General features: G+C 37.4%; 1 protein-coding gene across 3 annotated transcripts in view; it reads left to right on the top strand.

The window, feature by feature from the left end:
- The window catches only part of Kif4a (kinesin family member 4A), a 144,372-nt gene that overhangs the window by 115,757 nt on the left and 10,697 nt on the right, over positions 1-17,918 (top strand). For all 3 annotated transcript variants that reach the window (XM_046467084.2, XM_046467083.2, XM_046467082.2), the window contains exons 21-28: positions 155-310; positions 438-538; positions 5,812-5,941; positions 7,887-8,057; positions 8,434-8,541; positions 9,724-9,801; positions 10,241-10,339; positions 11,024-11,209. In XM_046467084.2, coding sequence (XP_046323040.1) covers positions 155-310; positions 438-538; positions 5,812-5,941; positions 7,887-8,057; positions 8,434-8,541; positions 9,724-9,801; positions 10,241-10,339; positions 11,024-11,209 — 1,029 coding nt within the window. The remainder of the gene's footprint in view (positions 1-154; positions 311-437; positions 539-5,811; positions 5,942-7,886; positions 8,058-8,433; positions 8,542-9,723; positions 9,802-10,240; positions 10,340-11,023; positions 11,210-17,918) is intronic.

Here is a 17,918-nt window from a genome sequence, read left to right as displayed (position 1 = left end):
GAAATGTAGGTAATAGAAATAGAAATCTCACTTCTAGTTACTTGAGCTCTGTCACTTGAGCTCTGTCCAAATGAAATTAAATCTGGAACTGAATCTTGCCCATGAATCAGTGATTCCTCATCCCTAACCAAGACATCACTGATTTTTCTTCTAGAATTGGCTTGGAAATGAAATTGAGGTTATGGTCAGTACTGAGGAAGCCAAACGCCATCTAAGTGACCTCCTTGAAGATAGAAAGATCCTAGCTCAGGATGTGGCTCAACTCAAAGAAAAAAAGGAATCTGGGGAGAATCCTCCTCTTAAACTCCGGGTAAGTGCCCTTAAGAAAAAAATGTTCTCAATAATCAGATTATATGTTCCCAAGAAATCCTCATGGCTTTGGAGGATTATTTTTCCTTTTAGAACTTCTCCCTCATACCTACTATTCTTCTTTACAGAGGCGCACATTTTCACTTGCTGAAACACGTGGTCAAGTTTCAGAGTCAGAGGATTCTATTACAAAGCAGATTGAAAGTCTGGAGACTGAAATGGAACTCAGGTAACAAGACTATCTCCAAGGCATAAAAATTTATCCCTAGAATCAAAAATAAGAACCTATCAACCCAGTGATTCAAAAGCTTGTTTTTCAAAAGCTTTGTGATGGTAGAAAAACAAGAGACAGTAACAATACGTTGAACCAGATGCTGTACTAGACATGATAGATAAATTTTCTCATTCAGTCCCTTGGATACCCTATGAGGTAAGTATCATTCTTATCACTCTAGAAATCTAAAATGAAGTTCAAAGATCTTAAGAAATTTGCTAAAGATATTAATACTAGCATACAACAGAGCTAGGATTCAAAACCCCCTCTTATCTAATTCCAAAGCCCGTGCTGTTTGCAGTACACCACAATTTTTGATGTAGTAGTATCTGAAATGTAGAACTAAGAACAGAATTTTAGAGAAACCCCAGAAATTATCATAAAAGAGAAATAGCATAGGAGGAAAACAGCAAAATAGCTATATGTATATAATGCATAAGTAAGGTTATCATGAGCATTAAGTGAGATTAGTAAATAAAGTGTATGATACAGAATGTGGCATCTTAAAAGTACTCAATGAATATTCTCTTTATTCCCTCTTGAGTCTAAGACCAGAAATTATGCTACATAGCCTTTATAATCAATCTTATTGTCTTTTAAGCAGTTTATGAAATCTGGAAGGAATACAGATTTTATAGTGTCTTAAAATAGTAGAATTTTATGGGTTGGGTTGTAGCTCAGTAGTAGAGTGTTTACTCAGCATGTGTGAGTTACTGGGTTCAATCCCTAGTACCACATTATAAATAAATAAACAAAGTAAAGAAAATATAGCTGGGTGTGGTTGCACATGTCTATAATTCCAGCAGCTCAGGAGGCTGAGGTAAGAGAATCACAAGTTCAAAGCAACTTAGCGAAGTTAAGCAACTTAGCGAAGCTCTAAGCAACTCAAAACAAAATATAAAAAAATAGCTGGGGATGTCGCTCAGGGGTTAAGTGCCCTAGGTTCAATCCCTGGTACAAAAAACAGGAAATTTTCTTGTCCAAAAGACCTTGGAGATCATTTATTTGATTTTAGCTAGATATACTAGTTGTTTATCTTTGGAAACATCTATAAGTCACTCAACAATTTGAGTTTCTGCTTTGGGCTACACTGGATGCAGTTGAGAGATACCAAAAGAATAGATGACATTATCTTTGCTGTAAAGTAGAAATCATGTAATTACTCCCAGCCATGTGCTTGAATCATTTGTTAAGATTTCTGGAGGAGCTGGGATTGTGGCTCAGTGGCAGAGCACTTGCCTGGAATGTGTGAGGCACTGGATTTGATCCTCAGCTCCACATATCAATAAATAAAAAATAAAGGTACATCAACAACAACTAAAAAATATTTAAAAATGATTTCTGGAATGTGGAAAATTCTTGATAGGTTATAATTTCTATGTTGAGTCTATTTACACAACAGAAAGAGGCAGAAGCTACAAATCAGGACTGTTTCTTTTTAAATGCTGGTTATAAAACATTTTCCTCCATATGCATAAGTAAATGATTATATAAATGTAGGGTAGTAGGTACAACATAAAAGGAATTAGACAGAGGTGAGTTTAATCAAGGATATTTTCCTAAAGTTGTTGAGACTTAAACTAAATTTTGAAAGAGATAAGGGACATGAATTAACAAAGAAGACAAGGAAAGGAGGGTGTATGTAGATGATGACTGAAATGTTCTCCCCTACCAATTCTAGAAGCCTAGCCTGACTCTTCATCCTTCACTAGTCTTTTTCTCTAAACCCTTTCAGAACTTACAATACTCAATTATGCAATGAAAATGATATATCTTTGTGTTTAATATTTGTCTTATGTTTATTAGTTTTGTTTTCAATCTAAAGAGAGTTTGTAAATTTGTTGAAGGAAAGGACTTCGAGAATCAGGGTTTTCAAAGTGTGGTCTGAAGATCTCTCATACCCTTTTAGGGAATCTAAGTTGGCAAAACTATTTTCATAATAATAGTGAAGCATTATTTGCTATTTTTACCATGTTGATTTTTGCACTAATGGTAGAAAAGCAATACTGCAAAAAATTACTGATACCTTAGACTTAATGAAAGCATTGGCACCAACCTGAACAATTAGTTGTTCTACACAGCACCTCTACACACTACCAGTTTAAATTTGTTTAAAAAGTCATTCTTACTTTAAGCATGACTTTTGATAAAATCAGGGAAAATTGTTAATTTTATCAAATCTTGACCCTTGAGTTTGCATCTTTTTTATAATCTATATAACAAAACAGGAAGCACCTCTGCTGCATGCTGATTGTGATGGTCATCTCAAGAAAAGCACTGAGCTATTTGAGGTTTGAGATCAATAGGCCTATTTTTCATGGCACATCATGTGTACTTGAAAGAACAACTGACAGACAAACCATGGTTATTCAGACTTGGTTACTTGGCAGAGATGCTCTCAATAATGAATGGAGGGAGCCTATCACTTTAAGGAAAACAACTGACAGTAGGTGTTACTGAAGATAAAATTTGAGCTTTTAAGCAAACCTTTTCTGGTAAGACCAGTGGTGATACTAACAAATGTGATGGTTTAAATATATTATATAATGAAACGTATTAACATTCAGAGGATCTGCATGACTCAGTGGATTAATATTGTCAAAATAACATGTTAAAGTAAATGGGTAAAATATCCATTCCTACTGAGAGATAGATTAATGGGATTTGTTTGTTTGGCCTACCAAAATATGATACTTTATTATAATTCAGCTATATCCATTTACATTTCAAGCCATTCCAAACCAATTAACATCTATGTAAATACTGGCCTAAAATGAATACATATTTTTTGCATTGATTGCTCATAATCTGCTCATTTGTTCCTGATTTTTGTCCTCAGCAGCAGCACTGAGCCATGAAATCAAATTTCCTCTTAAATGCTGGAGTCTTCTCCAAAGACTCTGACTAGACTTTTGTCCCACACTGTCTCAAGTAGGAATCTTTAATTTGGCTCTCACCACATGGAAACAGAACATAGGCATTGGCAACTTGATTGTGCTCTGGCCAGGCCAACTTAAACCCATCTCCACTTTCTTCTCTCCCACACCATTACTTGCTATAAAGCATCTGCCTCAGACTTTCCCTGAAGACAATCAAAACTGTTCAAGGACAACCCAATCTTCAATTTTTTTAACAATATATATATTGTTTTCAAGTGCAAATTTTGTCCAAGGATATCTGCCCTGACTTTTGAGACTGACTATATCTAAATTTATATATGTTTAAACACACATTCCTATATATGTATGGAAATATTTTATGTCCTGGGGATTCACAAGAAAAAAAAATAACTCATCATATGGATTTCTTTTGATAGTGGACATTGAACTCAGGGATGATTTATTACTGAGCTACATCCCATCCTTTTTATATTTTACTTTGACATGGGGTCTCACTAAATTGCAGAGGCTGGCCTCAAATTTAAGATCCTCCTGCCTCAGCCTCCTAAGTCATTGGGATTACAGGTGTGTGCCACCATCCCCAGCTTCCATATGGATTTTAATATATAAGAATATAAAAAATTAGTTAATAATAGTTTCACTTGATCAATGGATACTAAATTATAGTTAGATAGGAGCAAGAAGCTCTGGTGTACAATTGCACAGTAGGATGGTTTCATGTAACAATAATGTACTATACATTTCAAAAAGCTGGAAGACAGGATTTTGAAAGATTTCACTATAAAAAATTACAGGTGTTTGAAGTAATAGTTATGTGTAACCTGAATTAATTATTATATAATATATGCATTATCATATCATCACATGGTACCCCATTAATATGTATAGATTTCATGTTTTATGTAGCAGCTGAAAATGAATTTAATTTTTAAAAATAAAAGTAAAATAATAATAGTTTTAGATTCCCCATTGTGACTAACTTTTATGAAACTACTACTTGTATCCACAATTATCTGAAAAGGCTACCAAAATACATCTCCCTTTTCAAACTACATATCCATGTAAGGTTAGAGTGTCTCTATTTACATCAACTGGAACAACATGTCACAAAAGATTGAGTAGAGGGAGATGTGAAAATCCAATTGTCTTCTACTAAATTATACAGAGATCTGTGAAAATGGAAAATAATCTTACTCTTCTCATTAAATCTTTTTCTGTCTTGAAAAATACAGCTATTTCTCCTAAAGTGTTTATATGTAATGAATTTTTTAATTTTAAGTGAATTTAATATTTAAATTCATCTCAGTTTGAATTTATACTATAAATAACTATAGGTGTTCCTATATGAACAGAATTTCTAGAAGTTCTCAATGTGTTTTTTTTAATGAATGGGGTCCTGAGACCACCAAATATGAGAAAAACATCTTAGATTACTTTTGTCCCATCTTCCTTATAGGAATCTAACATAGTATCACAAGTTAAGCACATGCTGGTATTCTCCCTCTCACTGGAAACAGCATATTTGAAAATGAAGTTATTAATAAAACTGAAATATTATATAGAATTTGTTCTAGGCCATACTTGATTGGAAAGTATCTGGAATTTCTAACCAGGGTCAGGGTATCTAGTCATAGAAACTTCTCAGTCCTGTGGAAGGCATTTTAAAATAATCTCTCATTATAGGAAATGATGGTGCATGCCTATAATCCTAGCAACTTTGGAGGCTGAGGCAGGAAAATTGCAAGTTCAGGGCCAGCCTCAGCAACTTAGTGAGATGCTGTATCAAAATAAAAAATAAAAAGTACTAAGGATGTGGCTCAGTGGTAAAGTGCCCCCTGGTGCTCCCAGTACCAAAATAAACAATAATTTCCTATAACACCAGCCATGGGTATCAATTTGGTATTTGATTCCAGCAAAGAACACCTACCTATTCTTGTGAGATTTTCCTTCAGGTCTCCAACCTGAATCTCTTCCTTCCATGGGTGGGCTATTGTTACACAGTCCAAATTTATAGGGCTTCATGACAAAGTCATAGTATAGTCAGTCAGTCTATTACAATACAGGCCTTACCATAATCTTTCCAAGTCTCAGTATATATGACCTATTTATTTCAACCAGTATTTAATAAAATAAAAACCATTTGGATAATCTCCTGGAGTCCATTTGTAACCAATTTTTAGGTACTATGTAAAATTCTAACCAGATGACTCAGTCATTATTTAACTGATATCTCCATTCATAAACCACTTTAAAGTTTCTGCTCGGAGTTCTCCTTCTTCCTGGTATTGAAGCTATTCACAACAAAACTGACTGTTTCTGTTTGTGAAGGAGTGCTCAGATTGCTGACCTACAGCAGAAGCTACTGGATGCAGAAAGTGAAGACAGGCCAAAACAACGTTGGGAGAATATTGCTACAATTCTGGAAGCCAAGTGTGCCCTGAAATATTTAACTGGAGAGGTAACTATCACTCTTACTACCAACAATTAGGGATCTAGTTAGGTAGGTTCAAATAAAATACCTTGGAGCCAGGTGTGGTGGCCCATGCCTGTAATCCCAGTGACTCATGAGGCTGAGGCATGAGGGTCACAAGTTGGAGGCCAGCTTCAGCAACTTAGCAAAAGACTCTGTCTCAAAACTAATGAAAGGGGCTGGGGATGTGTCTCAAGTGGTAGCGTGCTCGCCTGGCATGCGTGCAGCCCGGGTTCGATCCTCAGCACCACATACAAACAAAGATGTTGTGTCCGCCGAAAACTAAAAAATAAATATTAAAGTTCTCTCTCTCTCTCTCTCTCTCTCTCTCTCTCTCTCTCTCTCTCTCTCTCTCTCTCTCTCTTTCTCTCTTTCTCTCTCTCTCAGTACAAGGGATTGAACCCAAGGGTGCTTAACCACTGAGCCACATTCCCTAGCCCTTTTTATTTTTGAGACAGGGCTTCCCTAAGTTGATGAGGCTGGCTTTGAACTTATGATTCTCCTGCTCAGCCTCCCAAGCCACTGGGATTACAGGCATGCACCACTGTGCCCAGCTTCTTACCACTTTTCATGGAAAAACCCAGTGATACTAACATTAGAGAGTTTATTGCATAAAAGTTGATATAAGCGGGCTGGGGCTGTAGCTCAGTGGCAGAGTGCTTGCCTAGCATGTGTGATGCCCTGTATTCGATCCTCAACACCACACAAAAATAAATAAAATGAAAGTATTGTGTCCATCTACAACTTAAAAAAATTTTTAAGTTGATATAAGCAGGAGCTGGGGTTGTGGCTCAGTGGTAGAGCACTTGCCTGGCATGTGCGAGGCACTGGGTTTGATTCTCAGCACCACATATAAATAAGTGAACAAAATAAAGGCCCACCCAACATCTAAATAAATGAAATTGAAAAAAAAGTTGATATAAACAAGTAGAGGCCAGTCATTTACAAAAAATATAATATGACTCAAATTGATACTTATCATGCTTGGCATAAATCAAGTGCTCAATAAATGTTAATTGTTGCTCTTAGAAAAAGGCCAGAATGCCACAGTTGGCTACTGGCTAAACATAAACTATTATTATATTGTACTATTTGTTAAAAGACCTATGAGATGTACATTCAAAAACTTTAAAATACAGTCTTGAAAAGAGAAAACCTAAACATCTTTTGACATATAAAGATTCATTTTAAGGAAAAGCTATCTTCAGTGACCTTAAAATAATATATCATCTTCCATTGTCACAAGAGGAGTGAAAACTAATAACCTCTAGTGATTGAGGCATTTTTCACTCAAGACAAGCATAAAATCCATCTGAATCCACAAGTTAGAGTAATGCTACCCTTTCACATTTTCGTGTTAGGTTAGCAGATTTGTTCTACTAAGAAATCTTGATTAGGTTTGTGAACGCTGGTATTTATGATGTTCACCATCTGGGCTAGTAGTAAATGCAAAACTAGGCCAGCACAGGATATGAATCCAGCCTGAAGAGCCAGATCTGCAGTTTCAGCTAAAGTGTCTACAAGTTCTGACGTGTGAACACAGACATTCTGAGACAGGACAGAATTGGACATAAGGGTGTGTCATGTTAATTTCTTTTCAGACTTAAATATCAGAATTTTGGAATCATCATATACTGTTCAGGTTAGGTTTATTTGGACCTTAAAGCAGAGCAAGATATAAAATGAATTTAGCTATTGCTTCCAGAACTCAAATACATGTCACAGCAGAAATATGGACTCTTGGCCTAGGAGCAGAACAGTAGTCCTATTAATATTCACTGTTAGAATCCATATGACATGAAAAAATAAGAATGGAATTGCACATGAAGACACTTTCCTCAGACCATTTAAAGAAAGCTAATATGTTCCTGCCTAATGAATGGGGAAAGGTGGGTTATTCTCCAAATAAATTGATCTCTTTTATCTCTTCTAGCTGGTCTCCTCCAAAATACAGGTCAGCAAGCTTGAAAGCAGCCTGAAACAGAGCAAGGCCAGCTGTGTGGACATGCAGAAGATGCTGTATGAGGAACGAAATCGTTTTGCCGAGATAGAGACAGAGTTACAAGCTGAGCTGGTCAGAATGGAGCAACAGCACCAAGAGAAGGTACACTGACAAGCCAAGAAGCTAGTTAAGACACAAAGCTGTCATTGCCCTTAGTTAGCTTAAAAAAGTAGTGGGGGGTAATGAGTTTCCTTTAAAAGTGCATGTGCTGTTTTCTAAATTTTGCAAATGAGAAACATGAAACAGAGAAAAGTGATATACCTAAGTTCATACCTACCCATGGTAATGGCTCTTAGCTTCTGGCTTGAATCCCAAGATTAATGTGCTGAGAAACATTGTTGCTATTCAAGCCATAGAGCAAAAAGAACAGTTTGCCTCTAAATCATGAAGGAGTCACCTGGATCACTGCTTGAACTAGGTGAAAATCCTTCTTTCCCCTGGTTCCTCTGATACTACTATGGATTGTGTCTTTCTCTAGGTGCTGTACCTTCTTAGCCAGCTGCAGCAAAGCCAAGTGGCAGAGAAGCAGCTGGAGGAGTCAATCAGTGAAAAGGAGCAGCAGCTGCTGAGCACACTGAAGTGTCAGGTATGAGAAGACAGGAAAGGTCTCCAGAGGAGGGTTTCACATTGCCTCATCAAGAATCGTGTCTCATTTAGACCATTGTACTTGCAGCAAAGAGTAAGAACTACTGAAGAAAGGCTTAAAATGGTAGCCTCTACTGCTTTTTGTCCCTACTTGATTAGATGAGAGATAATCAGAATGTAGCCATATACAGGATCACCTTGTTTTTGGTACCATAACACCAATATATACTCCACACCAGACTTTGAGGCCTCCTGGTTCTATTGTGTCAACACTGAACTATAAAAAGCTGAGACAGTGAAATTATCTAATAGTTACTTAGAATCCTAGGGACAACTGTATCTTCCTGAGCTTGTTCTTCTGAGCTGAGACCTGACATGTTTGTAAAATGCCTGGGGTCTGGATTTTCTTGCAGAGACTAAGAACACCACACCCTTTAGTAGCAAGTTGGAGCACTGTTTTTGTCCAATTTAGAATCTTTCTCCTGCAATACCATCCCTAGAGTTTCCTTGGCACCTCCCACATAAGGTGTAACCGAACTTGTTAAGGTTATATGTAATGGATCCAGTTGTATTAAGCACCAGGAAGCTTAATAAGGCTTATGAGACTTGGAAATAAACTGTCTAGTCTATGTTAAATAGGATGAATAGAAGCATTTGTAGCTTCAGGAAACAGAGCTAACGAGTTCTGTGGATTTCTGAATCTGCATCCTGATGTGAATACAGAATATGAGGCTAAAGAATGGAAAAGAATAAGGAAGACTTCTCAGACTGAGTCCACGGTTCCTACAAGTGTGGTTAGTGCTGATGAGGAACATTGGAATAGAAGTGGTATTCAGTTGTAATTCCAGCGATTTGGGAAGCCTATGTGGGAGGATCACAAGATCAAGGCCAGCCTAGATATCTTAGCAAGACCCTGTCTCAAAATAAAAAATGAAGGGCTGGGGATGCAGCTCAGTATTAGACTGCCACTGAGTTCACCCCAATCCCTTAAAAAAGAGGTATTTAGGACACCTAGAAGTTGGGAGTAAGGTAATTTTCTGGGTGCCAGTGCCTGCTATGCAAAAACCATCTGTTTCCAGGAACTTGGCAGCAGTATTTTTTTTTTTAATCTAAGTGAGTTGTTTAGTAACCTACACGTAGTGCCTAAAATAACCCCACCTATCACTACACTATCTGGAAATAGGATGAAGAACTCAAGAAGATGCAAGAAGTATGTGAGCAAAATCAGCAGCTTCTCCAAGAGAATGAACTCATGAAGCAGGTATTAGAGTTCCCCATCGACTTGATAAGGCCCTGGTACAGCCGGTTGCCACTGAGGCCACCACTCAGGAACAACCCTTAATTTGGTGATTTAGCTGTACTCTTTGAGGTCTACATTGTGTTTCCATGTGACCCAATCATGTGCATTTCAAAGTGGTAAAAATACAAGTTTTAAAATATGCCCCTTTTTGATCAGATAACAATCTTAGAAAGTAGGAGTCCTTGAACCTACTCTAAGCCTGCCTCACTTTACCGTGGTTTAAGATTGAGCTGGCTGAACTGGGAATGTAGCTCAGTGGTAGAGCACTGTGTAGCATGCACTTGGTCTTGGGTTCTATCCCCAGCACCATTTAAAAAAATGTTTGGAATTTTGGTGTTTTAGCCATGAGCAATCCTAGAAGCTGCCTACATTTTACTCTCTGTCTCTCTTTTTCAAATAGAAACTGACCCTCCTCCAAGTAGCCAGCAGAACAAAACCTCATCTTCCTAAGGATAACCTTCTATCTCCAGACTCTTCCTTTGAATATATCCCACCCAAGGTAAAATGCTTAATACCTACGATAACTTTGCATAGCCCAAGTTCAGGGTGAGTATGCAAAATTACCTTTTTTAAAAGGTTAAGAGTTAAAATACCCAAATTCTAAATCTCAGTTTTTCTTAGAGTCCTAAGTAGAATTATAGAGTCCTATGAAAAATAGGTGTGTTTTTTCCTCAGAAGTCTGACTTTTGGTTGGTGTTGTGGCTCAGTGGTAGAGTGCTCGCCTAACATGCATGAGTCAATGGGTTCAATCCTCAATACCACATAAAAATAAATAAATAAAATAAAGTCATTGTGTCCATCTACAACTAAAGAAAAATATTTTTAAAAAAAAGAATTCTGACTTTTGTCCATGAATTGGCTTTATGTAATACAACTGAGGAGGAGGAGAAGGAAAAAAGAGCAATGTTCAGCTGTCCATCCAAAAATCCTTATCTCATCACATCATGAGTCCTCCCTTCCTCCTTCAGATTGATCAGCATCCAGTTTCTATCCCTTCAAAGACTCTGTGAGGCCAAAGGCTAAATAAATTTTTTTTTCTGATTGGTAAAGACAAGTGGGATATATTTGAGGAGTCTGAAATCTCTGCTGTGAGAATATAGCTGGAAGCAGCTACTGGGAAGATATGATACCATATGTATTATTTAATTTTTATTAAATAATCACTTCAAACCTTTTTTCTTAGCCAAAACCTTCCCGTGTTAAAGAAAAGTTCGTAGAGCAAAGCATGGACATCAAGGATCTAAATATTATCCATGAACATGAGGATGGTGATGGTGATGGTGATGGTGATGGTGATGGTGAAGATGAAAACGATGAAGAATGGAAGCCAGCAAAATTAGTTAAGGTGTCCAAGAAGAACACCCAAGGGGTAGGAGCCAGCTCTTTAAGTCAGTTAAGGATTCTACTCATTTATATTCACTGTCAGTTAGATAGTTTTCTTAATCTAGGAATGTTCTGGCCCCTATCCTGCATCCAAGCCCCTTGGATCCCATTCAGAGTCATTGACTCCCCTAAGGGGGATTTGTTGGGCCAGCTCTGTGTAAAACCTAGGGCCAACAGAGAGGGAGGGCAGCCTGAGTGTACAAGTTGGCTCTCTTTGTTTTCTCAGGAACTTCCTAGCCTGAGTAGGTAGTGTTCTATACCATTTCATTGAAGCTGATTAAAAATCGATCATACCAGTCCTTCATATTTTTAGAGCACTTTATAGTTTACAAATCATTCTCATTTATGTAATCTTTTAATCATCACAAAATATCCACTGAGATATTTATTATTTGCATTTTATTGCTAGACCTCAGACCCACAGAAGGGTAATGACCTTTCCCAAGGTCATAAAACCAAATAACGGGATTTAAAACTGAATATTCTCTGAGTACAGTTTGTTTCTACCAATGATGTCATGTCAGTAAAAACTGCAGATCAGAAGCTCAGTGGGTAATTTATCTTTCTGGCCTATTAGAGTGATTTTTGCTCACTAGGCTAAGGGGCTAAGGGAATTACAGAAAAAGCTAATAATTAAGATCAAACACACCAAGTTAAGGCTAGTTAGGAACAATCTGACATTGAGGCATGCTTTATTTACTTACACAATGATAGTCCTACACAATTATCAAACATAGATGTTTTATGTTGAAACATTAACTTCCTAGGCACTACAATTCACCACCACTACCCCAGCTGTGCCCTACAGCCACATTCCACTTACAAAGAACAATTCACACATTACCTTAGCTGGCTTCCTAGAAGCTTATTTGATCTGATTAGCTGATAGCTCACCACATGGGGAACTGAGCCTTGTAAAGCCACAATACCAGAGCTGAAGCAAGTTGGAAGGAATAGACAGTTGTGTGGTATTAAGGTATTTGTTCAGCCGGAGTCATCAGAAGTGCAACATACCACATGCTCAAAATGGGACTAAGAGTCCATCTTTGGCCCCAGAGAACATATAATTTAATGGGAAAACAAGGCAAAGAAGTAGAAGCATAACTAGAACCTCAGCATATTTATCTCTGGAAGCTAGACTAAGGGGTTTTTGGGTTTTTAAAGTCATATTAACAAGGCCTAATTTAGGAATATGCCATTGAAAGGTGACTGTTGCTGCATTATAAGATAGAAAGGTAAGTATCATCTTGGGAGCAAACAGGGAGAACATTTTTGGTACATTGCATAGCAAATTGCAAAAATTTAAAGATGCTAGAAGAATGGGTGTTGGGACATTAGAGAAAATGGGGCAGAGCATGTCTTTCTTTCATTTCCTCAACAATCATTTATGGATACTTTACTATGGTTGAAATGGAAAGCATGAGCTGAATGTAGATTTGAAGGCTGAGTTGAGATGTACACACAGAAAAAAAAATGTTAGAGGGTCTTGTTAGACCAGGACGCAAGAAAAGACCACTGACTCCAATCAAAATCAAATTAAAGCAAGCTTATTATTTCGACCGGCCGGGCTGCCTCTCCCACCCAAAACCACGGGAAACAAGACAGCAGCAGCAGCTTTCCTGCAGCCCAGCTTTAGAGCCCAGAAAGTTACACAAAGTGGGGTTACAGATAACAGAACTCTGACAAGCATCACACTAATGGTGGTTTACATTTTTTGCTGGCCCCAACATCAGAGGACCATTAGAGCCTCAGAGAGGGTCATTATCTGGCCAGGGAAGGCCAATATTTATGAGGTGTCACTAAAATTTCAGAGAGGGCTGCTATCTGGTCAGAGAGCCAGGCATGGGTGAGTTCAAGGCATGGGCAGGCATTCCAAGCAGGTTCAGAATTTGCAGTAATTTATAGTAAAGCCGAAATCAGCTTTTCATGGCTTTGTGGCGAGATGGCTCCCAATTTTGAGAGAAAATCAGGTTGGGTCTATCATTCCCCCCTTTTCTTATGTGTCCCTTTCAAATCTTTGATAGGGTAGGGGAAGAGCACTGAGGGAATTTTAATCCCTCAGGTAACAGTCTCCAACTTTTCTTGAACTCACCAAAAACTGATTTGACCTGACTTAATTAATTATTTATATTGACAGTCTATTTATTTTTGGCTCCATTGTTGTAAGAAGAGGGGCATCACTCGTTTTGGCTTCTTCTGAGCTGAGAGGGGGTGACGTGAGGGGGCACGGCGTGAGGGACATGAGTTTCCTTTTAGAAGTCAGTTCGATTTGAAGTCTGGTTGGGGAAGAACAGGTTGTAAAGTCATCTGGGGATGGGTGCTTCTATGAGAGAAACAAAAACCATGAGTACTGAATAAATGTTGCAGCAGCTGGAACATGTCGCTGTATAGAAGTTCCCTCATCAGGAGGTGTGAGGGCTGAGAAGTTAGTGTATATATATATAATATATATTTACCAGGAGAAGCTGTCTCCATAATAAGGCCAGAGTGGACAAGGCCTTTATATAGAAATGTAAATCTTTAACATTTTTAAAGTTATCAGGAATGTAAACACAACATTAAACTTTTAGTGTTACAGATGTCCTTTTCCATAAGATACAGTTTAATAATATCATCTGATCATGTAAAATCCTTTTACTAGTATGACCTCTGTGTCTAATAGAGAAACCTTTAATTCTGTTACTCAGGGCTAGATAATCATACTAGCAAACACCAAGCCTACCTGTGCAGGTTAGGAATATCTGTAGGCCTTAAACTAAAAACTGTCTCTGGCAGCTCCTCTTGATAGTCTCTTTTTATAGTTATCAGGCATTTCTGTCTGAGAATCCTTCTTTGTAGCCTCCAATCTTACTTATTTTGAGAGGCTAACATAAAGTGTATACCTTAAAATATTATTATTATTATTATTATCATTATCATCATTATTATTATTTTAAATGTCCAGGAATGGCTGTGTTTTGGTTTAACTGTCTTTGCTAAGTGTTTAAGATGAAGCAGTCAAACTGACTTTTATTTCTATCTATTGTTAAAAGTCAGCTGAGTTTTTATGGGAGTCATTCCTGGGGAAACTTGAGAGCAGCTTCTCAGTTCTGCTAGTGCCATTTGCGCTAGGATAGGTCCAGGTCTTGCTTGACCATGTGGCTTCCCTCAGAAGCATCAGGGATGTCTCCCTTCTCTGATGACCCTCCTCTTCATAGCAAATGCACTGATTGACTTTCTGTTCTCCAGTGGTCTCATTAATCTCCCTGATCGGGAGGTTATGTGGCCCAGAGTTGCAAAGCTCTTTAGAGAGGTCCCCTGTTCCCTGGATTCAGACTGACTCAGAGGGCAAGAGCCAAATATTGGTTTTCTTGGCCCTTTTCATTTAACTTTAATTTTAAAACTTAATCTTAAACATCCAGCAAATAAATTTTAACAGCCTTATATTAAGAGTACTGGGCTTTAATGACTATAACTTTACAATTATTTATCTTTTTTTATTAATTGGGATCTGTATTATCCTACCTGTCTTGTAGGTGATGGCTTATTATCTTAAATTAACCCATGTTGTGTTCTTAAAGCAACACTTCTGTAAAACACTAACAGGGAATCTTTAGATCACTTATAAGGAAATTACAAAATAAAATTAACAAGAGTAAAAACATTTAGTTTGTGTAATAGCTACCCTGAATTTTGGCTGAGTTATACATTATATCCCCTGTTTGAGATCCTAGTAATCTTGACAGAAAAAAAACAACTTTTGAACATAACTTTAAATGAACTAAAATCTGGCCTACTGCTTTTGTAGTCATTCTCACATGCAGTAAGATGGGACACAGAGCCTTATCTCAGGTAAGGCAGGGCTCTTTATAAATCTTAAGTGTTCTAGATCTAAAGCTGATCTTTGCTTTTTAAATATCATTTTACAAAGTTTACATAAATTGTTTGAGGTCACATGAACATTAGCTAACACCATATGATATCGCATTTAAAACATGAATTAAAGAAAGGCTGAAAGTTTTTAACCTTTACATAGATTAGACTCTCATTCACTTAAAAATAAATTTAAATTGTTCCCCAATGTAAAAAGTAACATAAAACTTTACATATCTTATTGATAACAGGTAAATAAATCCCCAATATATTTTTTTTTACCAAACAACTTTAGAACACCAGCTTGATATAATGCTCTTTAAAGCTTCTACCTTATAGACTTGTATACCTGGAAGATATGAGCACATTAATAGCATCACAATTACATTGATGTTTCTATATTAACCAAGTTTAGCTTTTAAAGAAATGGCAGTTCAATGCTCTAAAATAACAGTTCTTATTTAACTAGTTGTTTAATTTTTATGGTTGCTTGCTCTAGAAAAAAATAAAACTTAATAAACACATGACTGATTATAAAAACAAACTTATATAGTAAATCAATCAGATATCTAATAAAAGTACTCATGAATGAGTAATCCCATATCAAATTTACTTTACTTATTTATCAAAATATTAGACAAATGTATTGAACAGTGTTAACCATTTTTTCTTGTTGAAAGAAAAGTCCTAGAACCAAGACATATTATATATTTTATAGACATTAATATTTTATTAGTTTTTTTGAACACCTAGAAAAACTTGTCAGCTTAAATTTAAAGACATTTATTTTTATCTGTTTATCCAATTTAAATTGAACCATTTAAATCACATGAATTAAAGATCTTTGGATCCACTTTTTAAAATTTGTTTTTATGAGCGCTCCTTATATATGTTAATTTGTATATCATATATATGATATACGGACATATGTATATATAGACATACAACACATAAAACAAGTGTGCACACATAACAATAGCAAAGGCCTTGTAGCTTTTCGCAGGTGAAATCTCCATTGCAATGTTTCAAAAACTCCACAGTTGGTGAAAGATAGAACTGATCAGAAAAACATTAACCTAGGTCTGTAGGATCAAAATCATGAGCTCAAAAAAAAAAAAAAAAATACAGAATCTAAGAAAAAAAAAACAAGAGTCCTAGAAAAAATGACTAGCCAGTTATTAGTAAATACCATACAATTTACTTTTTTTTTAGGCCTCAGATCAGTCTCCTACTGAGCTTGCAGGCTTCTTTCATTTGCATTTCAACATAAGTCCTGGCTGAGGTCTGGAAGGAGCAGGGAAAAACTGATATTCTGAGCAGACACCTCAGGTCTAAGGCATTTTAACCATAAGTCATAATTTTCAGGTTCAGATGTTGAAAATTATGATACAAGTTTAAGATACAATTCACAAAATTTTATATCTTTACATCTTGTTTTGTCAACAGATACCATACTATGATTTACTATCCTTGTCCAAATTAATGAACTGGTACACACAGTGAATTTTCCCAGGCTACCCAATTCAAAATTGGTGAAAAAAACTGAATGATTGGGAAGTTACTTGCCAACTTGGAAGTAGAGTTCTTTACTTTTCCATCCTAAGTATTTAAGTTCTCTGGCATGAATTATCTGAAATCATAAACTAAACAATTACCTAAACCCAACTTTTAACTGCAAGATTAAAGGGGGCTAAAGTTCATCATCGCAGTTCCTTAAAACACAGTCCAATGGGGTGTCAGGCTTACTTGCTTTATTACCCATTTTCACGTCCAATATCCTTAAGTTTTTACCACAGAAGTCACACAACAAAAGGCACAAAAACAAACAAACAAAAAACATATAGAACACAGAAGAAAACAGAAACCCGGCGCTGAAACAGAAAAACAGAGGAGCAATGCAACGGCTTGCCAAAGCTCCCGGGGTAGGAGCGCGTGCTTGCCTGTCTGCACCTCTCTACCCTTCCAGAGGAATTCCCTACAGAACAGAACAGAGGACAGAACGATTTCTCGTTACTGTCCGGAACAGGAGTATATGTGAGCCTCGCCAGGTCACCTCTCTGTCTTCAGAAGAGATCTCCCTTAACCGGATACCAGATGTTATAAAGGCGCCACTTACCTATGGAGGCCTCCACCAGGTGCTTGCTGATAGTTTTAGTGCGGCAGTTCACTGCAGTGCTCCGGGGACCGAAGGCTCACTCCGAGGCCTTGGAACGTCTCAAGGTGCGCACCCCCTAGAGTGGCTCTCCAGCCCGGAGCCCTGGAGCGAAGGCCGGCTTCAGAATTTCCAGCAGTCTAGTCTTGTGATCTGGTCTGGCAGGGTCATCTCGCTGGGGAACTCCAAAATGTTAGACCAGGACACAAGAAAAGACCACTGACTCCAATCAAAATCAAATTAAAGCAAGCTTATTATTTCGACTGGCTGGGCTGCCTCTCCCTCCCAAAACCACGGGAAACAAGACAGCAGCAGCAGCTTTCCTGCAGCCCAGCTTTAGAGCCCAGAAAGTTACACAAAGTGGGGTTACAGATAACAGAACTCTGACAAGCATCACACTAATGGTAGCTTACATTTTTTGCTGGCCCCAACATCAGAATTTATGAGGACCATTAGAGCCTCAGAGAGGGTCATTATCTGGCCAGGGAAGGCCAAGATTTGTGAGGCGTCACTAAAGTTTCAGAGAGGGCTGCTATCTGGTCAGAGAGCCTGGCATGGGTGAGTTCAAGGCATGGGCAGGCATTCCAAGCAGGTTCAGAATTTGCAGTAATTTATAGTAAAGCCAAAATCAGCTTTTCATGGCTTTGTGGCGAGATGGCTCCCAATTTTGAGAGAAAATCAGGCTGGGTCT

This window comes from Marmota monax, unplaced genomic scaffold (assembly GCF_021218885.2).
Source record: "Marmota monax isolate L192 unplaced genomic scaffold, Marmota_monax_Labrador192_F-V1.1 WCK01_AAM20220418_F8-fsc00284, whole genome shotgun sequence".
In the NCBI taxonomy this organism is placed as follows: Eukaryota; Metazoa; Chordata; class Mammalia; order Rodentia; family Sciuridae; genus Marmota; species Marmota monax.
This window is presented reverse-complemented; position numbering and strand designations above follow the sequence as displayed.